The following is a 22,554-nucleotide window of genomic DNA, read 5'->3' on the forward strand; positions in this document are numbered from 1 at the left end:
ATTTTCACATTCTGATACAATCCTCAGACTTGCGGTGTCACAAACCATTGTTACCAAATTATTTGCATGAATGTTTACGCTGCTTATACATTTTTTGCATGTTTCATGTTTGTGCAAACATTACATATGTACAAATTGCATTTGTAATGCCCCCAACACTACTTCAAATCATCACATTCAATCCACTCCCACTTTGTCGCTCAATAACAACATCACACTACTTCCTCCTTTGATACCAACAGACAAGAGTCATAAACATGGCTGCTCAAGGTCTTTGCATGATGCTGTCATGTTTATTTTGAGGACAGTCTCCACTAAGATATTGATAAATATAAGAAAATATAAAACCGAGTCCATTTCATTTTCTATTTCTTCAACTTAAGTAACCGAAGTTGAAATCTATGTCTGCTAACTGGACTCTTCCTCTATTTTAGAAGAAGAATGTATGATCTTTACTGGAGCCCGGAGGTCTGAGCTAAAATGAGATCGGACCTCAGCACTGTTTAATCCAGACTGACATCCCAGCAGCAAAATGTGCTGCTCAGACTGAAGAATGAGCTGCTGTTGTTATTTAGAGAGAAAAAAACAAACCAAACGCCTGCAGAACGTGATGGGTGTAGACAGAGCGAGGACGAAGAGGCGGGTCATAGTGTATTGTGACCTGATGACCTCTTGTGTCAGAGAGGCCTGGACAGACTCCAGTTCAGATGTTCTTCTTCAGTGGATGAAAAACCCTTGACAACACACTGTAGTAAATCTATATTTTAACTTGTCTTTGAGGACTTAACCTGCTGTAAAGTCAAAATTATGTTATTCACAACTCACTTTATTTATCCCTTGAAATATATTTCAAGGGAAATGTATTTTCTCCCAGACTGAACAATCTGTTTTAAACAGTGAAACATGTAGTTTATGTTGTAAATTGAAACAAAACAATAAATGCTACAAAACTACTTAGTTAGCAACAGGCGGCGAAAGTACTTGCACAAGTTTATTATGAAAACCATCATGGTTGGTCTTAAATTCATAAAAAAAAATGTAAGCTAAACAAAAGTAATGCAACAAAATTACTTGATTATGTCCAGGCAAAAGGTGCCTTGTTTACACAGGACCCAAAAATCTACTGCGTAAAAGCCCTGTTTTCATCTTCTGTAGAATCGTTTGAAGCTCATTTGTCATAAATCAATATTTAATCCTGACAATATTGAATTTTCTGAATTACTGGAATTTACCTGAAACGTCATTTCCAATGCAGTTTTGTTTTTGCAGGCTTGCTGTAGCACAGGAACTTTGCTATTGGTTTTTGCTTCATTGCAGCTGATTGGAAGACTTTGTACGAGATTTTGGAACCTGGCTGGCTTCTACTTGTTTGCCTCAACGTGCTAGGCTCATAACTGTCATTGCCCGATTCACTATCATCACTGTTAATGTCTGTTACAGTTAGAATCCCAGTTAAGGGTGTGATAGAGTTAACATCAGTGTGACGACCCTCTCTGCCCTGTCTGCCTGTGGCTGCTTTCCCTGCAGGTACTGGAGGTGGGCGTGGCAGAGGCTCGTCAGCAGAGTGGTTGCACCTGAGCAGCTCTGTTATTTAAGAATCCCTTTGTGCTCAGTGCTCTCTCTCTCCTGCTCGAGACACCCATTTTTGGTTTCTGATCATGGTTTGTTTCCACACCATACAACATAGCACATACAAAAAAATGTCACCTACACTGCTGACATTACTGACTCCACACACCACTGTTAGATTAGGTTTTTCTTATATTTTCCCATTTGAATTAATAAATAATTTGTTAAAACTTCTTGATTGTGTGTATCTCACCTTTTTGTCATGGCCGTAAAATTGTTTACAGCTAGAGACAGGAATGTAACTCAGATTGCCACAGATTCAATTTCTCCTCGTTGTCCTCTCAGAAATAGACAGTAAGTTTTGGTTACTAACAACAGTTATTCTTTTAAGTAGTAGAAGTAGAAGAATAGTGCCTTTTTAATAGGGTGTTTTTATTTTATTTTCCTCTGTATGTTTAAAGCAATTCCCTTGTGAGGACCATTGCTTTTTACAGCGTGGTAAACGAGTCATAGCAGCAAACTGTGGAAGAATCGTACAATCTGTGACAGCCAAGGAATGAGCCTGTCCCTCTGCTAGAGCATCACCGAGAAAGAAGCTTTATGTAACCTCAGTCTGAGTTCATTAAACACAAAAAGAAATGAACAACAACATGAAGGCTAGAGACACATTGTGAAAAAGGTTTGAGCAGTCTGAAAAACAAAGTTTGGGATGATCTTTGGGAACTTTATGTGTGCCAAATTTGATATTGTGAGCAGAGAGATTGCCTCCCCACGTTTCTTAACATGGCAAAAGCGAGCCGGCAGCTCATAGCTAACGGTGCTAACAGCACTAAAAGTGCAAACGATGGCAACAGTGCTGACAGAGCTATCAGTGTTAAACTGAGAGGGAATTGGGGGGTGGGCTTCTGCCACAACACCCCATCCTCTTATTCGATCAGGATGGGGTTATCAACTGTCACCACCGTATTAGTGCAGTGCATAGCCTGCACCAACATCCATGAAATTAAAGGCACTCATGGCTGGCCCAGAACAGAGAAGCTCTGATTACAACAGGAAAAGCAACTGGTCAGGTAGCCATTACTCTACTACATCTTTACATAGAAAATAGTTGTTTGCTGCTATAGTAATGATTTGAATATTGAACTTAGCACCTTTAAGTGTGTGTTCCTGCTCTTACCTCTTAGTCACATCTTCCAAAAAGAAAACAGAGAAAAAAAACTGTGATAGAGAGTCAGATTCTAACTTTACTGACATTTAAATCAGGTACATCACACAGACAAACACACACACAGAGTACTTGGCGGTTCATGGTGACTCAGCGCGTCTGTGGGCGGAGCATCTGAGTCACCCTCAAACAAACAGAGCCAATAATACATTCCTCCATCCATCCCCCTATCCCTGCACATCTCAATCATCCCTCCCTCATCCCTTCATCAGGTTCAAACAACATTGATTATAAAAATGTTTTTCTTGTCAGATCTCTTCAGTTTGTTGTTGCTTTCAAAACAAACATGGTTATTTTCCTCAGTAAACAAACAAACATTTGTTTGCATAACACATTCGCTCTGAACTTAGCTTTTCACCAATGTGTTAAATTTACTTTCACACAGACTTTCACACTAACATCCCTTCATTTAATCTGACTATTCTTCGCACTAGTCGTTCATTCATTGAGTTTAATTAAATACATTTATTCATTGTTATCATTTGTTCAAAGAGATCTACTAAGGTGCACATGCACTAAGGTGAAAGGTGGGTAGAATACTCATTCAAATAAACAACATACACAAACACTCAATCTCTGATTGGTTGGACAAATAATTTGTCCAGTTGTTGTTGCTTACAGATGTGTTTCTGTCATGCTTGTCTTTTTTATTTTATACCTCTGTTTTTGTTTCTAGTCAGCTTTGCAATAGCAACATCAAACCCAAACACCAAACAAAGACACGGCTAAAAACTTTCACTGTGTGTGTGGGGTTATGTAAGACGCAGTAACTCCTTGAGTGAGCCAACATCATCAACAGAGAGATAGAGTGAAGGAGAGTGAGGATAAGCAGACTAATCAGATGGTTTTGTCTTAAAACCTTCTCTGCTGAAGACACTTTAAGCAAAACACGGAGACGTGTTAACCACTGAGACAGAGGTCAAATTCATAATATACTGGATATATATACAGAATGGGTTTTGTGAGAGTTACTCCGTATTACAGCACTATAATGAGTAATGACCAATTACCTTCAGTGATGTAGTCCTAAAACTCATCATTTTTGTAGTCCTAAATGATGAGTTTTTATAGTTTGTAGTCCTAAAAGCATAAAAAGTATTCACTCTTCCTAATCCTTATGCTGCATTAATGCCGGAAAAAGGTGAAGAACAACAGAAACACCCTTCATTCCAACCTGAATGTTCACAAATTATTCCAAGGAGGTAGAGCAGGTCCACTTATCCGAAGACCGGTGGTGTGACCTTGGCTCCTCCAGTCCATATTTCAAAGTTTCCTTGTGCAAAATACTGAACCCATAAATGCTACTTGTTATGTGTGTGAATAGGTATTAGCATTAGATTAGCCTCTGCCATCAGTGTATGAATGTGTTTAAATGGGTGAATTTCAATTTCACATTCAACTGTTATAGATTTACATGCACACATATATAGACACATACATAGATACAGGTAAAGTGATATATACACATTTGTGAATGCATTTGTACACGTGAATTGACTTTTACACATTCGTATGTTTTCCTGTCCGTGGGTTGGCCACGTGACATTAGTTACATCAGAACTTTTGTTGCGTAATTTGTTGTCCAATTCGTACCGCAGCAGATCGCTAGAATAATCCATAAATAAGAGGTTCATTCACTAGCTACAACAGAAGGTTTCGACAATCCCTCTCATTAACGGACAGAACTACAGCCTATATGCTGAAGACACTGGCCTCTTCGTTCAAAAGTAGTCAACCGCCTGGCTTCAACCAGGAGGTGAGAAATATTGTGGAAAATCTTTATTTAAACCAACAGTCATGATTCAGGATCAGGGTTATTATTGGCATCTCCAGGTGAGTGTGTTGTGCTTGCTTTGTTCTACTAACTGGTGTTACCTGTTTGCTAACTCACTGTGAGCTGTGTAAGTTGTTTCCAAGCTAGTTAATGATATTTAATTCAGATAAAGTTATAGACGGATTTTTATATAAATGATACATATGAGAATAGTAATAGCAGTAGTAGCACCAATGATAGCAGAATATTAACAGAATGTATGACTACTAATGATAACAGCAGCAGTGGATATAAGTGATTAATAATGATAATAAAAGCAGTATTAGTAGCAGTAATAGTAATACAATGTGACTAATAATAATAAAAGCAGTAGCAGCAGGTGTCAGTAAGAGTCACAGCAGTAGTCACGACCATGGTTCAGGTTTAACCCAGAAACCATGGAAACCTACGAGGTGAAAAAACACAAGACTCCAGAAACTAAGTTAGTAATGTGCATTAATGGGACAGAAATATATACAGATGGAGAAGAGGACAGAGAGGAGAACAGTAGGCAGTTCAATTCAATTCAATTCAGTTTATTTTGTATAGCCCAGAATCACAAATTACAAATTTGCCTCAGAGGGCTTTACAATCTGTGCACATGCGACATCCTCTGTCCTTCCCTCACATCGGCACAGGAAAAACTCCCCTAAAAAACCCCTTTAACAGGGAGAAAAAAGGAAGAAACCTCTGGGAGAACGACAGAGGAGGGATCCTTCTCCCAGGATGGACAGAATGCAATAGATGTCATGTGTACAGAATGAGCAGCATAACAGTTCTTAGATACAACACATTCAATGTATATGACATAAATGATTCATATAATAAGACTACATATAATAACAGCAGCAATTATTACAGTAGAATTATAGCCATGAAAATAGGGATAGTAATGTGACTAATAATAATAATCGAAGTAGCAGTGGGTGTCAGTCGGCTCACAGCAGGAGGCACGACTACGGTCCAGGTACCACAACGTTTCATGGAAACCTGCAGAACGAGAAAGCAAAAGGGCTTCAGGGTGGAAGTAAAGCTAAAATGCTTAATGGTACAGGTAATAGTGATAGTAATGTGACTAGTAATAATAATAATGGTGGTAGCAGTCGGTGTCAGCAGGGCCGTAGCAGGATGCACATCCACGGTCCAGGTACAGCCACGATTTATAGAAGCCTGCGAAGCGAGAAAGCACAAAGACTCCAGGGTAGAAGCAAGTCAATAAGCGTAATAGTACAGGCAATAATAATAGTAATGTGACTAATAATGATAGTGGTAGTAGTAGTGGGTGTCAGCAGGGCCTCAGTCGGTGGCACGATGACAGTCCAAATATAACCCCGATTCCTGGGAACCTGCGAGGCGAGAAAGCACAAGAACTCCGGGGAAGAAGCAAAATCAGTAATGTGCATAAATAGGAGATTAATACATAAAGAAGGAGGGAGAGAAGAGGAGAGAGGAGCTCAGCGTATCCTAGGTAGTCCCCGGCTGTCTAGGCATATAGCAGCATATCTAGGGGCTGGACCAAGGCGAACCTGAACCAGCCCTAACTATAAGCGCTATCAAAAAGGAAGGTCTTAAGCCTGCTCTTGAAAGTGGTGAGTGTGTCTGCCCCCGGACTGAAACTGGAACCTGGTTCCACAGAAAAGGAGCCTGATAACTGAAGGCTCTGGCTCCCATCCTACTTTTATATACTCTAGGAACCACAAGTAACCCTGCATTGATTGAGCGCAGCTCTCTAGTTGGGTAATATGGAACTATAAGTTCCTTAAGATAAGACGGTGCCTGACCAGTTAGAGCTTTGTAGGTAAGTAAAAGAATTTTAAATTCTATTCTTGATTTAACAGGGAGCCAGTGCAGAGAAGCTAATACTGGAGTAATATGATCTCTTTTCTTAGTTTTTGTTAGAACACGTGCTGCAGCATTCTGGATCAACTGTAAAGATCTAAGAGACCTATTAGAGCAGCCTGATAATAAGGAGTTACAGTAATCTAGTCTAGAGGTAACAAATGCATGAACTAGTTTTTCTGCATCACTTTGAGACAGGATTTGCCTGATTTTCGCAATGTTACGTAAATGAAAAAAGGCTGTCCTTGAGATCTGTTTTATATAAGAGTTAAAAGACAGATCCTGGTCAAAGATAACTCCAAGGTTCTTAACGGTAGTGCTGGATGCTAGAGCAATGCCATCTAGAGAAACTATATCGTTAGATAATTGATTTCGAAGGTGATCTGGACCTAGTAGGATAACTTCTGTTTTTTCAGAGTTTAACATTAAAAAGTTACAGGTCATCCAGGTTTTTATGTCCGTAAGACATGCTTGAAGTCTAGAGAACTGGTTAGTTTCGTCTGGCTTAATTGATAGATACAACTGGGTATCATCTGCATAACAATGAAAGTTTACTGAGTGTTTTCTGATAATATTCCCCAAGGGAAGCATATATAAAGTAAATAAAATAGGTCCAAGAACAGACCCCTGTGGAACTCCGTGACTAACCCTGGTTTTCATCGAGCTTTCATTGTTTACATATACAAACTGAGATCGGTCTGATAAATACGACTTAAACCAGCTAAGTGCGGTTCCTTTAATGCCTATTAGATGCTCCAATCTCTGTAATAGGATTTGGTGATCAATGGTATCAAATGCAGCACTAAGGTCTAGCAATACAAGTACAGAGACAAGTCCTTTGTCTGAAGCTATTAGAAGGTCATTGGTAATTTTCACCAGTGCCGTCTCTGTGCTATGATTCACTCTAAATCCTGACTGAAAATCCTCAAATAAACTATTGTTATGCATAAAGTCACAGAGCTGATTTGCTACTGCTTTCTCAAGGATCTTAGAGAGGAACGGAAGGTTAGATATAGGTCTATAGTTAGCCAACACCTCTGGATCTAGAGTAGGTTTCTTAAGAAGAGGTTTAATTACAGCTAGTTTGAAGGCCTGTGGTACATGGCCCGTCAGTAAAGACAGATTGATCATTTCTAATAAGGAGTTGCTAATTAAAGGTAAAACTTCCTTAAGCAGCCTAGTCGGAATCGGGTCTAAGAGACAGGTGGAAGGTTTAGACTTAGAAATAGTTAAAGTCAATTGTTGAAGGTCGATGGGAGAAAAGCCATCTAAATATATTTCAGGTTCTACAGCTGTGGATCGATCGGTACTGGTTGAGGGCAGTAGATTATAAATTTTTTCTCTAATAGTTAGAATCTTATCATTAAAGAAGTTCATGAAGTCACTACTACTGAGGTTTATAGGAATACACGGCTCAACAGAGCTGTGACTCTCTGTCAGCCTGGCTACAGTGCTGAAGAGAACCCTAGGGTTGTTCTTATTTTTCTCTATTAATGCTGAATAATAGGCTGCTCTAGCATTACGGAGTGCCTTCTTATATATTTTAAGACTGTCTCGCCAGACTAACCGCGCTTCATCCACATTGGTGGAACGCCATATCCTTTCAAGTTTTCGCGATATTTGCTTTAAATCGCGGGTTTGAGGATTATACCATGGAGCAAACCTCCTTTCTTTTATTAGCTTCTTTTTTAGAGGAGCTATAGAGTCTAGTGTCATTCGCAGTGAGCATGCAGCACTATCAACAAGATGGTCAATCTGAGACGGACTAAAGCTAGCGTAGGAGTCCTCTGTTATATTGAGCAATGGTACTGAATAAAACCCTGAAGAAATCGCTTCTTTAAATTTAGCTACAGCATTATCAGATAGACATCTAGTGTAGAAACTTTTGCCTAATGGCGTACACTCTGGTAGAACAAATTCAAAGGTTATTAGAAAATGGTCCGATAAAAGAGAGTTCTGTTGAGAGACAATTACATTTTCTACTTCAATACCATAAACCAGAACAAGGTCGAGGGTATGGTTAAAAGAGTGAGTCGGTTTATGTACACACTGATAGAAGCCAATAGAATCTAGTAATGAACCAAACGCAGTACTAAGGCTATCATTATACACATCCACATGAATATTAAAATCCCCTACAATAATAACTTTATCTGTCTTAAGGACTAAACTAGATAAAAACTCTGAGAATTCAGATAGGAATTCAGAATACGCACCTGGTGCACGATACACTATAACAAATAAAATTGACTTTAATGCTTTCCCGCTCGGGTTTGAAAGACTAAGAACAAGGCTTTCAAATGAGTTGTAATTTAATTTAGGTTTAGGGTTTATTAATAGGCTTGAGTCAAAGATAGCTGCTACTCCACCTCCTCGGCCTGTGCCTCGAGGAATATGAGTATTAATATAACTTGGAGGAGTTGATTCATTAAGGCTAACGTACTCTTCATGACACAGCCAGGTTTCAGTAAGACAAAATAAATCAATATGATTATCTGATATTAAATCATTTACAAGTACACCCTTAGATGACAGAGATCTAATATTTAAGAGTCCACATTTAACTGTCCTGTTTTGATGCACTGTTGCATCAGTTGCCTTAACTTTTATTAAGTTATTTTGTATAACTCCTCTTCTGTTGACTTTAAATAATTGAAGTGGCCATGGGGCAGACACAGTCTCTATAGGGTTTTGGGTGGGTAAGTGGGTGGGTAACTGCTCCAAAGGAAGCGCAGAGAGGTGTGAAAGACTGCGACTCTGCTTCTGCTTCCTGGTCTGAACTCTGGGTCATGGATTAGGTCCACTAATGAACTGCGTCAGATTTCTAGAGATGAGATCCGCTCCATCCAAAGTAGGATGGATGCCGTCTCTCCTAATCAGACCAGGTTTTCCCCAGAAAGTATGCCAATTGTCTACGAAGCCCAATTGCTTTCTTTCTTGTTATTGTAAGACTTTCAGAACAGCTTGGCTTGCAGCTTTTTGGCATATTAAAGAAGACCCGCATGACTGCTTAGATTTGCTTTTTTTTTTCGAATAAGAAGTGACAAAAGAACGAGATTTGTAGATGCTTGAGTCGAAGAGAGAGCCTGCCTCAGGCCAATTTTGCTCTTCTCCTTCTGGAATCTTTCTGTCTAGTAGGCTTGAGGCTTTGACATGTACCCAAGATAAACAATTTTGTAGTAATTTAAATAAAATAAACGGACAAAAGGGATGCTGAAATAATTACATAATGATGACGGTTTGTAAAAAGTCAGAATTAAAGCTTTGCTAGTTCTCTCTGCAAGACAACAAGCAAAACACATTTTAAATGGTTGTTTTATCAAAAGGAGCTTGAATTGATTGGTGCTACTCTTTGTTAACATTGTAGCAGGTCCATCAACACTCAAAATAAAGTAATACATGCATTAATACGGCATCGTTGTTTTCATGGTTTGTACCATATGGTTTATACAAATACAGTCATACGCATAGATTTGTCCGGTCTAAACTAATATCAGGTATCATCGAGCTCTGCATAAACATCTACGGCTACAATCATTTTTCCCTCCATATCTGATTCAACAACGGCAGGACGTCAGCGATGACAGGAGGAGAATCTCAACACAGCGTCAGACAAATTTGTTGAAAAGTCTAACTCGTGCGAATGAGGCAAATTTTCCATTTTTGCATCATTCAGCTCTACTTGCATCTTTTCCTGTCTGTGCTTTGACTTTGTACATAATCTACCTGCACAAACAATTTGCTCCATGTTTGGTGTGAATGCAGCATAAGACTTTCCTCTATGATTACGCTTATAGTTAGGGCTGGCTCAGGCTTGCCTTGAACCAGCCCCTAGATATGCTGGGGGGCTTCCTGGGATACATCCCGCTCTTAACTGACTATTAATTTTGTTAAAGTTATTACTACTGAAAGCTAAAGAAATACATGGCTCTAAAAAGCTGTGGCTGACTAAAATGTTGAAAAGAAACCTGGGGTTGTTCTTGTTTTCCTCTATTAATGGGAAATGGACTGTACTTGTATAGCGCTTTTCTAGTCTTCCGACCAATTAAAGCCCTACATGCCATTCACCTATTAACACATATTCACTGATGGCAGTGGCTACTATGCAAGGTGCCAGCTTCCCATTAGGACTCTAACTTACCATTCACACCCATTCATAGGGAGTAATTTTGGGTCAAATGGCTTGCCCAAGGGCCCATTGTCATGGACTAGCGATGCCAGTATCTGGCATGACGAATGGCTTTCATATATGTTTTTAAAATATCTTGTTAAACTATGTCAAATATCATTCAGATTGATGGAGCAACAATTCCTTTCAAGTTTTCGTGATGTTTGATTTTTTATGCCGGTTTGGGGGTTATACGATGGAGCTTACCTCTTTGTTTTACTAAGGGTTCAAGCCCCGAAGTGGTGCAAACCGTATTGGTTTTGTGGTGATTTATTAGGATTCAAATCCTAAAGTAGTAGAAACCTGTTTATAGTTTATAAGGGTAAGCCATGCGTTGCCATGGCGATGAGAGCCTTGAAACTTGACCCTTTATTGTCAGATCTCCCCGAAATTTCACATGCTGGATAAGAGTCCAGGCCTGAAGACAACAGTACATATTGAGTCATAGTCATTGCGCCACTTGCTGACAACAGGAAGTCAGCCTTATACTCCTTTTCCCGAATCTCTGTGCTTTCTCCCCTCTCAGGTTTCCATGGATTGTGGTCATACCAATTTTTTCCATTTCCAATGTGAGCGTCCTAGGACAGAGGATGTCGTTTGTGTACACATTGTAAAGCCCTCTGAGGCAAATTGGTGATTTGTGAGTTTGGGCTATGCAGATAAATCGAATTGAATTGAATGTGACAAAGACCATCTAATGTAAACAAAATTTACAGGGTGTGGTTTACACAAGATATACAGCAACATGAACTACATTAGTGTGTGTGTGTGTGTGTGTGTGTGTGTGTGTGTGTGTGTGTGTGTGTGTGTGTGTGTGTGTGTGTGTGTGTCACCTTGCATGGTAACCCCTGTCATGTGAATGAGTGAATGATATGTAATGTAAAAGTGCTTTGAGTGGTCGGAAGACTAGAAAAGCGCTATACAAGTACAGTACATTTACCATCTACCATTTAGTGCTACATACTCTCTTCTCTAAAAGCAATTTTTCCTCGATTCCTTTTCCCCTGCATGGTGTCCTTGTGTCTCACCATGCATCCCTGGTAGGAGGGACTAAGACCCAAGGAAAAGATACAAGTGAGGGAACAGAGGATGAAATTAAGAGACTTGGGACATACCCCAGGACTTCCTTTCCCACCTCCTCACCTGCATCTCATTGACTTGTCAGTCAGTCACTACATACACCGGTCCACTTCCTATGTTCATCATCTTTGCTATTTGGAGTTGTGTTAACTGCTACCTATTTGCCTGCTGTTGCCTGCATCCTCTTGGACTTTCTGCATGTAAACCTTTTTCTAAACAAATTATTGATCTGCACCAATCTGCCTGTCCTAATCTGCATCTGGGTCCTCTACCTGATGCCTGCTCTCAAATCGTGACATTATGTCGAACAGAATAATGTTGTCAAAATAAAATAAAAATTCAGTCTGATTATCAGACTCATTTATATGAAAGTATCAAAATAAATCCTGATTAATTTCAAAATTCAAATTTCAAATTATTTGATTTGAAAAAGTATGATGTTTTGGTCTAAAAAGTCCCTTCATTCAAAATTGGCATGAAACAGCAGTGAGCATTGGACTGAAGATTTCTGAGCTGTAAACATGTACTACAACAACATGCACTGATGTTTGCCGTCAAGCCTCAGTTATTCACTAACATCTCTGTTTCAAACAAACAGAATCATCAGAGAGCAGAAACACAGAGAAACAACAAAACGGCTAAAACACCAATACAGCTCTCTGTTTGTGTTGAGGTGTGGGTGGAGGGGGTATTAGTCACCAGAAATGGCACAGAGTTTCTCTCTCTCAGTATGTGGGTCACTCCATCTGGAGCAGAATATGGAAAACCGCAACACAACATTTTCTTCAAAATGGTTTTAAAACAAAAAACACTTGATTCTAACCAGTCTGAAGTCAGAACCAGGAAAAACAGTAAAACCTTATAATTATTGAGAGTCTCGACTACACTTCATTATGTACTGTATTTTAATGTAGAGTTTCATACACCTATTAACTGAAATATAATGTGTTTTGAGTTGAATGTAGCTTTAATAGTGAGCCTGGTCCTACTGACACTTGATCCAGTTTGTCTGTTAGTCATCAATAATTCTGGAATATTATCCAAAATGTAATGTTTATATTTATATATCTTAACTCACGATCCACCTACTGGTTGTCTAGGTTGACTAAATTTGTTCAACTTGATTTTGTAATTTGCTTCAAAGGTCAAGGATGAACTGCTCAAAGTCTATCAGTAAATTTAGTTCAGATTTGGTGGATGGTTTGTATACTGGCCATGAAATCACCACAATGAAAACATTTAAATTTTGCTTTTAAACTCATGATCTGTGATAGGTAGAGGCTAAATGTTTTATCTGTCTGAATTACTTGGTGAATATTGGTGAATCTTCCAGAATAGGCCTTACCAGTGTGTGAAATACCATATAGTTCTTCAAAACCACACAATGAAACGTCCTATATGCTGTGAAAAAATAAGAGATGTCAGAGAAAACACAAGTGTAACACCCGTCCCATGTAACTATATAGTATTACGTTAATCTGCTAGGTGTAGTAGTACTATGGGCGGGGCCCTGGGTACAGTTTTAAACCTAATGGCGCCATTACCTGTTCTTATGAATTATTTAAGGATTCTTACAACCGTTGTTCCCTTATTCTGAAGACTAAAATAACTTGCGGTGCCTCCAATAGAATGAAGGAAGTCAAATAATTGTATTTTTATCTTTGTAAACAGTTATTACCCAAACAAGAATTATCTTATTTGTGATGAACTTTGACAAACCAAATATACATTAAATGCCTTAATACACAATGTTTGGTATTTATTAGAACAGGGACAACAAACAATATTATTGCAGATGACTTCACTGTCGCGTGGAAGTCGGGTACAGTGCCTGTGGAGTGGCAGACCGGGGTGGTGGTTCCCATTTTCAAAAAGAGGGACCGGAGAGTGTGCTCCAATTATAGGGGTATCACACTGCTCAGCCTCCCCGGGAAAGTTTACTCCAGGGTGCTGGAAAGGAGGCTCCGTCCGATTTTTGCAGATGAGGTTCTGTTGGCTTCTTCAGAACGTGACCTTCAGCACGCACTGGGGCGGTTCACAGCCGAGTGTGAAGCGGTCGGGATGAGAGTCAGTACCTCCAAGTCTGAGGCCATGGTTCTCTTCCGGAAAACGGTGGATTGCACCCTCTGGGTTGGGAGTGAGTCACTGCCCCAAGCGAGGGAGTTCAAGTATCTCGGGATCTTATTCACGAGTGAGGGTAAAATGGAGCGGGAGATGGACAGGCGGTTCGGTGCAGCGTCAGCAGTGATGCGGGCGTTGTACCGGACCGTTTTGGTGAAGAAGGAGCTGAGCCGAAAGGCAAAGCTCTCGATTTACCAGTCCATCTACGTTCCAACCCTCACCTATGGTCATGAGCTTTGGGTAGTGACCGAAAGAATGAGATCGCGAATACAAGCGGCCGAAATGAGCTTCCTTCGTAGGGTGGCTGGGCTCAGCCTTAGAGATAGGGTGAGGAGCTCAGACATCCGGAGGGAGCTCGGAGTAGAGCCGCTGCTCCTTCGCGTCGAAAGGGGCCAGCTGAGGTGGCTCGGGCATCTGATCAGGATGCCTCCTGGACGCCTCCCTTTAGAGGTTTTCCAGGCATGTCCAACTGGTAAGAGGCCCCGGGGTAGACCCAGAACACGCTGGAGAGATTATATATCTCGTCTGGCCTGGGAACGCCTCGGGGTTCCCCAGGAGGAGCTGGAAAGTGTTGCTGGGGAGAAGGACGTCTGGAGGACCCTCCTTAGCTTGCTGCCCCCGCGACCCGGCCCCGGATAAGCGGAAGGAGATGGATGGATGGATGGACTTATAAAATTAATGTAAATAGAAATATTAATAAACACAAAATGGCTATGAGTTCCTTTCAGTAAGTCCTTTTTTTGGACTATTCATTGGTTACTTGTACTTAGGCAGACATAACATCTTTAACATGTGAAAATCAATATATTGTGTACCCACACACTCACACACACTCTCACTCTACAGCTTTAACCAAAAGATAACCAAACCCCTTGTTGCAGGCCTGAGTCTCAGCTTGAGAGCGTTGAGGCCTAAAAACTGTAATGGCCGCTTCACTTGTTCACACAAGCAATAAACAGTACTGTGTACTTTTTGAGTAATCCAATGTCAAAATCCCCCCCACAGAATAAGAATATGCCATTTTGGCAAATTGTGACATTGAATAAAAACCCGTTCTTCCATAAGTAGTTTATGACTTATATATGTGGACAGAGTACTTCTTGGACTGATTGCACACATATTATGAAGTACTTTTACTGTGTACTTTTTGAATAATCTAAGGTCAAAGTCTCTTCAGGGGACTAAGATTCAGCATTTTCCTCAAACTTTGATGTTGGATAAAAACACTTTCTTCCATAAGTAGTTTATGAGTCTAATATTTTTTGACAGAGTACTTCTTGGACTTTTTGAATAATCTAAGGTCAAATTCCGCCCCAGAGAACAAGATAAGCCTTTTCGTCAAACTTTGATGTGGGATAAAAACTATTTCTTCCATAAGTAGTTTATGAGTCTAATATTTTTGGACAGAGTACTTCTTGGACTAATTGCACAAATAATATGAAGTACTTTTACTGTGTACTTTTTGAGTAATCCAAGGTCAAAGTATCTTACAGTGACCAATATTCAGCATTTTCCTCAAACTTTGATGTTGAATAAAAACCCTTTCTTCCTATGACTCTTATATATTTTGAATAAGCACCTCCTAAGCTATATGCACAAATACTATGAAGTACTTTTACTTTTTGAGTAATCCAAGGTCAAAATCCCCTCCATAAAGCAAGAAAAAGCCTTTTCTTGTCCACCAAGCAAATATTGCCTGGACTGGTGGAAATACATTTGTAGGCTGGTGGAGTGGGTAGAGCAGGGATGAGGGTGAGGGTGGCTGACAAGATGAGCAGGGAAGCTGGGGGCTCTGCCCTCCCCATATCAGGTTTTCTTGGCTTTCCTTGATTGCAATTCTTTACGCCAGCATTGCAATGCTACTATCTAAAAAGGTTGACTTTCCGGGCTACTTGGGTTGAGTAAAATATTTTTCTTTTTTGTGAGCATTTCTTTTTAACTATGACATTGTAGATCTATATTATTGAAGCATCACAAAATGGTGTTACAACAAATCATGAACATGAAGTTGTGGGATGACATAGGTGTTGTTTTTCATTGTCTAGCGGAAATTAACAGGGTTGGTTCATTACATTTTTGTACTGCATTGCCAATTTGAATAGAACACAATCAAATATTTTTGAGATGTTTTGTAAGGGGATATTTTTACTTAATACATCTAATAAAGCTAACATGTAGTAGCACATGTGCCATTATTACACTTTTAATCTTTTTTTTATGCTCATTTGCTCATCTCATATGCTTATGTACATATATTATTTATTGAGTAATAAGTATGACTGACATTTTTGAATTAGTAGAATAAATAGTTAGAGGTGTTCATATTGGGGTTTTTTCAAATATATATCTTATAATTATTTTACTTGTGAATGTTAAAACTGATGATAAAAATGTCAATAGTAAATTTGTCTTTGAAATACATCTTTCTAATTTAAAATGGACATGCATGTTAAAAGTGTAATAATGGCACATGTGCTACTACATGGTAGCTTTATTAGATGTATTAAGTAAAAATATCCCCTTACAAAACATCCCAAAAATAACAAACATCCCAAAAAAGTACACAGTAAAAGTACTTCATAGTATTTGTGCATATAGCTTAGGAAGTGCTTATTCAAAATATATAAGAGTCATAAACTACTTATGGAAGAAAGGGTTTTTAATCAACATCAAAGTTTGAGGAAAATGCTGAATATTGGTCACTGTAAGATACTTTGACTCAAAAAGTACACAGTAAAAATACTTCATATTATTTGTGCAATTAGTCCAAGAAGTACTCTGTCCAAAAATATTAGACTCATAAACTACTTATGGAAGAAATAGTTTTTATCCCACATCAAAGTTTGACGAAAAGGCTTATCTTGTTCTCTGGGGTGGAATTTGACCTTAGATTATTCAAAAAGTACACAGTAAAAATACTGGTGCAGAGACGAAATTCAAACTTATTGGGCCTTTCTGTGAAATTCTGTAAAATTCCTAAAGCTAAAGAGACACATTTATACAGTCGTATTGGATGTTGGTTTATACAAATGTTATTTCCACAGACATCTTAGTAGCCCTATTACGAGTGACAGGGCTATAACCAGACATGTATATTAGTTAAGCCATACATGTTATTATGTTGTCTATTTAAAAGCATTATTGTAGTCTGTTCTTTGTTTACTGGCACATATGCTGAAGATATACTTGTTTGTCAATTTCAAATGACGTACGTTATGAAGCTATTTAAATATGTCATATTTGAGAATCATGGAGAAGAAACGGTTACCTTGCATTTCTGTTATATTAAAGGACAGGTTGGCAGAATCACTTTACTGTCAGAACTCATGGGGATCAGCAGGATTCGTTCATCTGGTTATGTCAAGTGCCTAATTTTACAGTAAAAACAAAAGTAGGAAGGTAGGAAGGAAGTGAACCACTCACGATAATCCCCAAATACCTCAACATTAAACCAACATCTGTTTTAAATGAAATCATGGCAGTTTCCCAACTAAATATACATTTTGATTGTTGAATTTTTAATAGTTTATTTGAAATTTTGAACACCCAGCTTAAATGAGTTTAGGAAAGTGCACTTATAACAACATGTGACCAATGTTATGTAGAAAACTTCTTAAGTAACTCAACATTAACTCACCCTGAATGTACAAACAGCAAACCAGCACCAGGTGAATATTTCATATTCAGATATATTGACAGCAACAGCTCAATGCAGCAGAACAATGTGAAGGAGATAAACACACATCTGTACGACAAAAGATAGCGATAACAAATAGAGACAAAGTGTTTGATCAAATTAAACAGCTCTAACTGTACAGGGTTTCTATTGTAAACAAAAATTGGAGCTAAAATAAAAAATGAAAGAGATATGAAAAATGATATCCTTTAGAAAAAGTATTCAGTATTTGCCTGGTTAAAAATACTATTCATTTCAGTTTTATGTTTATTAGCTTAGATCACTACCAGAAAAGGAGAATTTCCGTCTACTTTTGTAAGATTGAACTACAGAAATTGATTGATATTGACATTCCAGGAGATGGCGCCATGCTGCAATTGCTTTACAAGCCCTATGTTGTTCAAAGTCTAGTCTTATTAAATTAAATAACCAAATCGTGATTTAAATATTGCAGTAGATCGAACACCATTCAACCAAGCTATTCAGCTCATGTCTAATGGTAACCAACCAGAGTATTTAAGTTTCCCAAACATGATGGCCATAACTACATAGTTGTCCAATCATTTATTCTGTTTATATGCGTATGTAGCTACATACTTCTGAGAAATTACACCTGTCCCTAACAAAAATGAATGTATACTAACTAAAATTAAACCTAAAGAAAAACAGAAACTAATCTAAAACTCGTAAACGCACTCTGAAAACTTTGTAAAACTAAACTAAAATGAAGTTGGAAACAAAAATAAAACAAATTAAAAAACGAATTACATTTTTAAAAACCTTGGTACACGCACATTACAGAAAATCTGCATATTTTTTTACATTTATACAAAAAAGAGTAAATACAGACGTCAAAAGCCTCAATCAAGTTGAAAATAATATATGTTTTTTTACACTCACCATAAGTATTTTCAAAAGTCTCTCATTTGTCAAACAGAAAACATGTAGCTGTTACGTGTCAACGTTCAGTTTAAATGCTTTTGAAGTAGCTGAGTTTTAATGTCTTTTGACAATCAAAAACAAATCTGATTTATTTTCATTCTTTAGAGTTGTCTCTCCATCTGTCACCTGCAATTTAAAAAACTGTTACATAATACAGATGTGTTGACTGGACAGTAAAGTCAGGACAAAAACAGAAAAATGTATCATTAGCTTCATCGTTGAAAACATTTGAAAATATCAATCAACTCAATGCAGAAACAAACATGTTCAACTATCATTTGTGGATTGCGATCTAAGATATTAAAGGCCCAATCTGCAGTTTTTTCACCAAATGGACATTAGGTGTATACACAAAAATAACTTGAGTTAAGTAAACCTAAGAAGATCCCAAAATAAACTCATACTGTTGAGTGTTTTCATTATACATTACCACAACAATTAAACAACCTGCTTTCCGATTGGCTGGAAAGTGTTTGTTAAAATCTCAATGTGGACATTTCAAGTAAAGTGTTCTAAATCAGAGCTTACAGTAAACTAAACTGCAAATAACCATGGCAACAGTAGTGATGCTTCAGTCTATTCACCCGTATTGACTTTTACAGCCTTCTCAAGTACCTCTACAGCCTCCCGAAGGCCCTCCTCAACCTCTTGAAGGATCTTTGCAACCTTCTCCCGGACCTTAAAAACCCCCTAGTGAACCTTTATAACCTCCTCAAGGACCAAAGAAACACCCTCAAAGACCTAAGAAGTCCTTTCAACAACCTCAACAACCTCCTCACGACCTCATATCCACAGTGGGCACTATTGTCATATCACCCCATTCTCATTACCAAGGTGTCAAGTAAAGGAGCTTGGTCAGTCACAGACGCACATTTAGTGTGTGTATGCAACGCTATGATCCGCGGCATTATGGGCATAGTAACTGACATAGTAACTGACATAGTAAACATTGACGTTTTGTCCCATCGGTCATTTGTTGGATGAGTCACGTGCAGTAGTCTTGTACGTAGTCAAGTTAATGTCAACCATGCTCTTTTTCTAAACCTAACTAAGTGGTTTTGTTGCTTAAACCTAACTTCCTGTGAAAACAGAAGTTTATTTTTAAGAGACGCTATTCATGTAACAAGCGTATTTGACACGCTTTCACTGACAGGCGCAAAACTGACGCTAGAGGGGTAGGTACAGCATCTTAGTTAGAGTAAGGGAAGCTTCATGCCACTGACCAGGCTGCCTATTTGACTCATTGGTGTGGGAATGTCAAGTACATATATATGCACATGATAGAGGGTGCATTATGCTTCATAATCCACAACAGGAGTGGATTATCCCTCCAACAGTTTGTTTGCACATTTAGACTGATACCAAGGGCTTTCAACTTCAGGTACATTATTCAAGGTAGGCTGTGTTATTTTGTTTGTTAATTTGCAATTTAAAATATATCCAATTCCTCATCCAATCAAGTAATTGAACCAGAAACTGAGTATTTAATATGTTTTCTTACCAAAAAATAGTTAGAGAGAGAAAGTCAAAATTGTGTGATGTGAATATCGAAATCTTGATTTTTTAAACAGGCCCTATTATGCTATTTTCCTCTTCTCACCCTCTCTGAAATGCTCCGTTGTATCGCTTGCTCCTCCCTCCAGAAAGCAAAGTCTGCTCTGATTGGTCAGCTAGCCCGCTCTGTTGTGATTGGTCAACGTTTCATATTTCAAAAAACTCTCTCTCCAAAGAATGACAAATGGACAATAGCTCAGCGTGGGATTCAAACCCAGGTCCTTCGTTACATTGTGACCTCATAAAGTTACGGAAATGAAGGAGATGATTCAATCGAGCCGTTTCAGGCGGCTCAGGAGCAGTGTTTCTGAGGGGGAAAATATATATAACACACTAAAGAAGAGGGAAAAAGTGGAGCATTATAGGGAGACTTTAATGTCAACTTTTTTAAAAATCTGCTGTTGAGTTAAAGTTGATATTAACTCCCCACATCAGGTTTTTATTCCACTAGCTGAAAAGTAAAAACAATAATCAGATTTTACAAATGTCTTCAACATCTTAAAACTTTCTTCAATCCTGAATTCATGAAAGATCCAAAGAAAGTAAGAAAAGCTTTCACAAGCCAACAACTAAATAAAACAGCTCGCCTGTTGGAAATTAATTCGAAAATCCTTTAGCTGTGTTATGTGTGTGGGATTGTAGAAAAAAAAGGTTATAAGATTAAAGCAATCAAATTAGAAAATAAATTGTCATTTTGAGTAAGCATTCACTGGATTTGGAACATTTTGGGTGAAATTGTTTCACTGTTTATTTATTGACAATAAGGACAATTTTAACAGTCCTCACTCTGTAACTAAAAGTAATCTGATAATTTTGACACTGTTTTTCAGATCAAGTACACTCGCATTTTCATATGAGCAATTTTATAACCTTTTATGAGCAATCTTCTCAAATTTCTTTAAAATAAAGATAAACTTCACACAGTAAATTCAATTCACCAAATAGTTTTGTACTTTTCACACACACTCTCTCTTCATGTTAATTTTGCCACAATCTCCTCTTCAAAATTCAAATTGTTCAAATTTGAGTTTTGCCCATCTCAGGGATTTGTCTCTTTCTCTCTTTCTACTCTAAGCTCCGCCCCCTCCGGCTGTACGATTGACTGTGGTTTACCAGGCAACATAAGTCCCTTTAAATATATATCTGTCCTGACATGCTCTCTGCTCACTCTGAACGAGCAATATGGCAAAATGGTCCAAGTAAACCCTCAACCTTTCCAAGTATTTTTTATACGTTCTCCTGGCTTCCCTCCTCCTCAGCAGCCTGAGTCCTCGCTGCCGGTGCCTTCACCTCCAGACTTGGCAGTGGCTGAGGCAACAGCAATCTGGCAGCCATTGGTGACATGACTCATGACTTTCTGCTTAAGCTGCGTGACCTGCTCCCGGAGAATGGCAGCGGTGGAGGCCAAATCTGAGTTCTGGTTTTTCAGAACCTTTACCTTCTCCTCCAGCCGCGAGATACGCTCCAGCTTTCGCTTACGGCACTTGGACGCGGCAATACGGTTACGGAGCTTCTTGCGTTCTGCTTTGATTCGCTCCTGTGTCTCCAGGTCAATTGGGGAGAGGGAGGGTGGGGACATGGGGTCGCCCCGCAGGTTAGGTGCCTCAGGGACGGTCTGAGGGGCGTCAAGGCCTCGGATGTGGGGTTGAGGGGCTCCACCACCGCCTTGGCCTGAGCCACTACCGTATGCCATCTGTCCCCCAGGATATGGCATTTGGCCCGGGTTGTAGCTGCTAAGATTGGTGTAGATGGGCATGTCTACTCCGGGCATCAGGTTCCTCTGGTAGGTTGCCTGCAGGGAGGCAGTGGAGGGCGAGGACGGGGACATATGGCCACCTCCCACCAGCTGATTCTGCTTGTGAAGGTCGGCGAGTGCTTTGACAAAGCCATCAGCAAATCCTTCTTGTTCGTTGGTCGCCTGGTTGCGGTAGATGAAGGGATTGCTAGAGTTCGACGCGGGGCTGGTGGTAACCAGTCCCTGGTTGGACTGGATGATTAGGTGCTCCAGGTCGGGGGATGCCAGCTTCAGCAAGTTCATATCCACCGAGGGCACCGCTGATGTCATCAAAGAGCTATTGCCAGTGAGCCCCACGTTGTGGTGGTTCCCGACCCTCCCTCCTGCTGCACCACTGCTGGGGAAGTGATGACTGCTCATCACTGACACGGCCTTCTTACTCATTAGCATCTTGTTTCCCGGGTAACGGTCATATTCTGCAATATGGCTGTAACCAGGGACGGCCGGGGAGTCGTCGTGGTAGAAAGGAGTCTCCATCTTGGCCGTCATATATGAAGAAGAGTCTCAGAGGAAATTTTCATAATCAGATTAACCTAAATATCAGAGAGGATTGAAACGTTCCACTGACGTCGGTGGGTCGAGGATGTAGGCAGGACGAAGAGAAGGCCAGTGACTGCAGGAAAAACAAACACGTCTGTGAGAGGGAGAGGAGGTTGAAGAGGACTGAAAGATTACTGAGGTTTAAACTGGGAGGTGGTGCTGACACTATAAATGCTACTGATGAATGTGTGTGTATGTGTGTGTGTGTGTGTGTGTGTGTGTGTGTGTGTGT

General features: G+C 39.4%; 1 protein-coding gene across 1 annotated transcript; it reads right to left on the minus strand.

Annotated features, from left to right (window-relative positions):
* Positions 1-21,242: 21,242 nt before the first annotated feature.
* On the minus strand, positions 21,243-22,271 carry june (JunE proto-oncogene, AP-1 transcription factor subunit). Its single transcript, XM_054613125.1, has one exon. The coding sequence runs from the start codon at positions 22,269-22,271 to the stop codon at positions 21,243-21,245; it is 1,029 nt and encodes a 342-aa protein (XP_054469100.1).
* Between the last annotated feature and the right edge of the window lie 283 nt (positions 22,272-22,554).

This window comes from Anoplopoma fimbria, chromosome 14 (genome assembly GCF_027596085.1).
Source record: "Anoplopoma fimbria isolate UVic2021 breed Golden Eagle Sablefish chromosome 14, Afim_UVic_2022, whole genome shotgun sequence".
Lineage (NCBI taxonomy): Eukaryota > Metazoa > Chordata > Actinopteri > Perciformes > Anoplopomatidae > Anoplopoma > Anoplopoma fimbria.

Coding starts and splice junctions, on each gene's coding strand:
- june (XM_054613125.1), bottom strand. CDS start 22,271: ATGACGGCCAAGATGGAGACTCCTTTCTACCACGACGACTCCCCGGCC.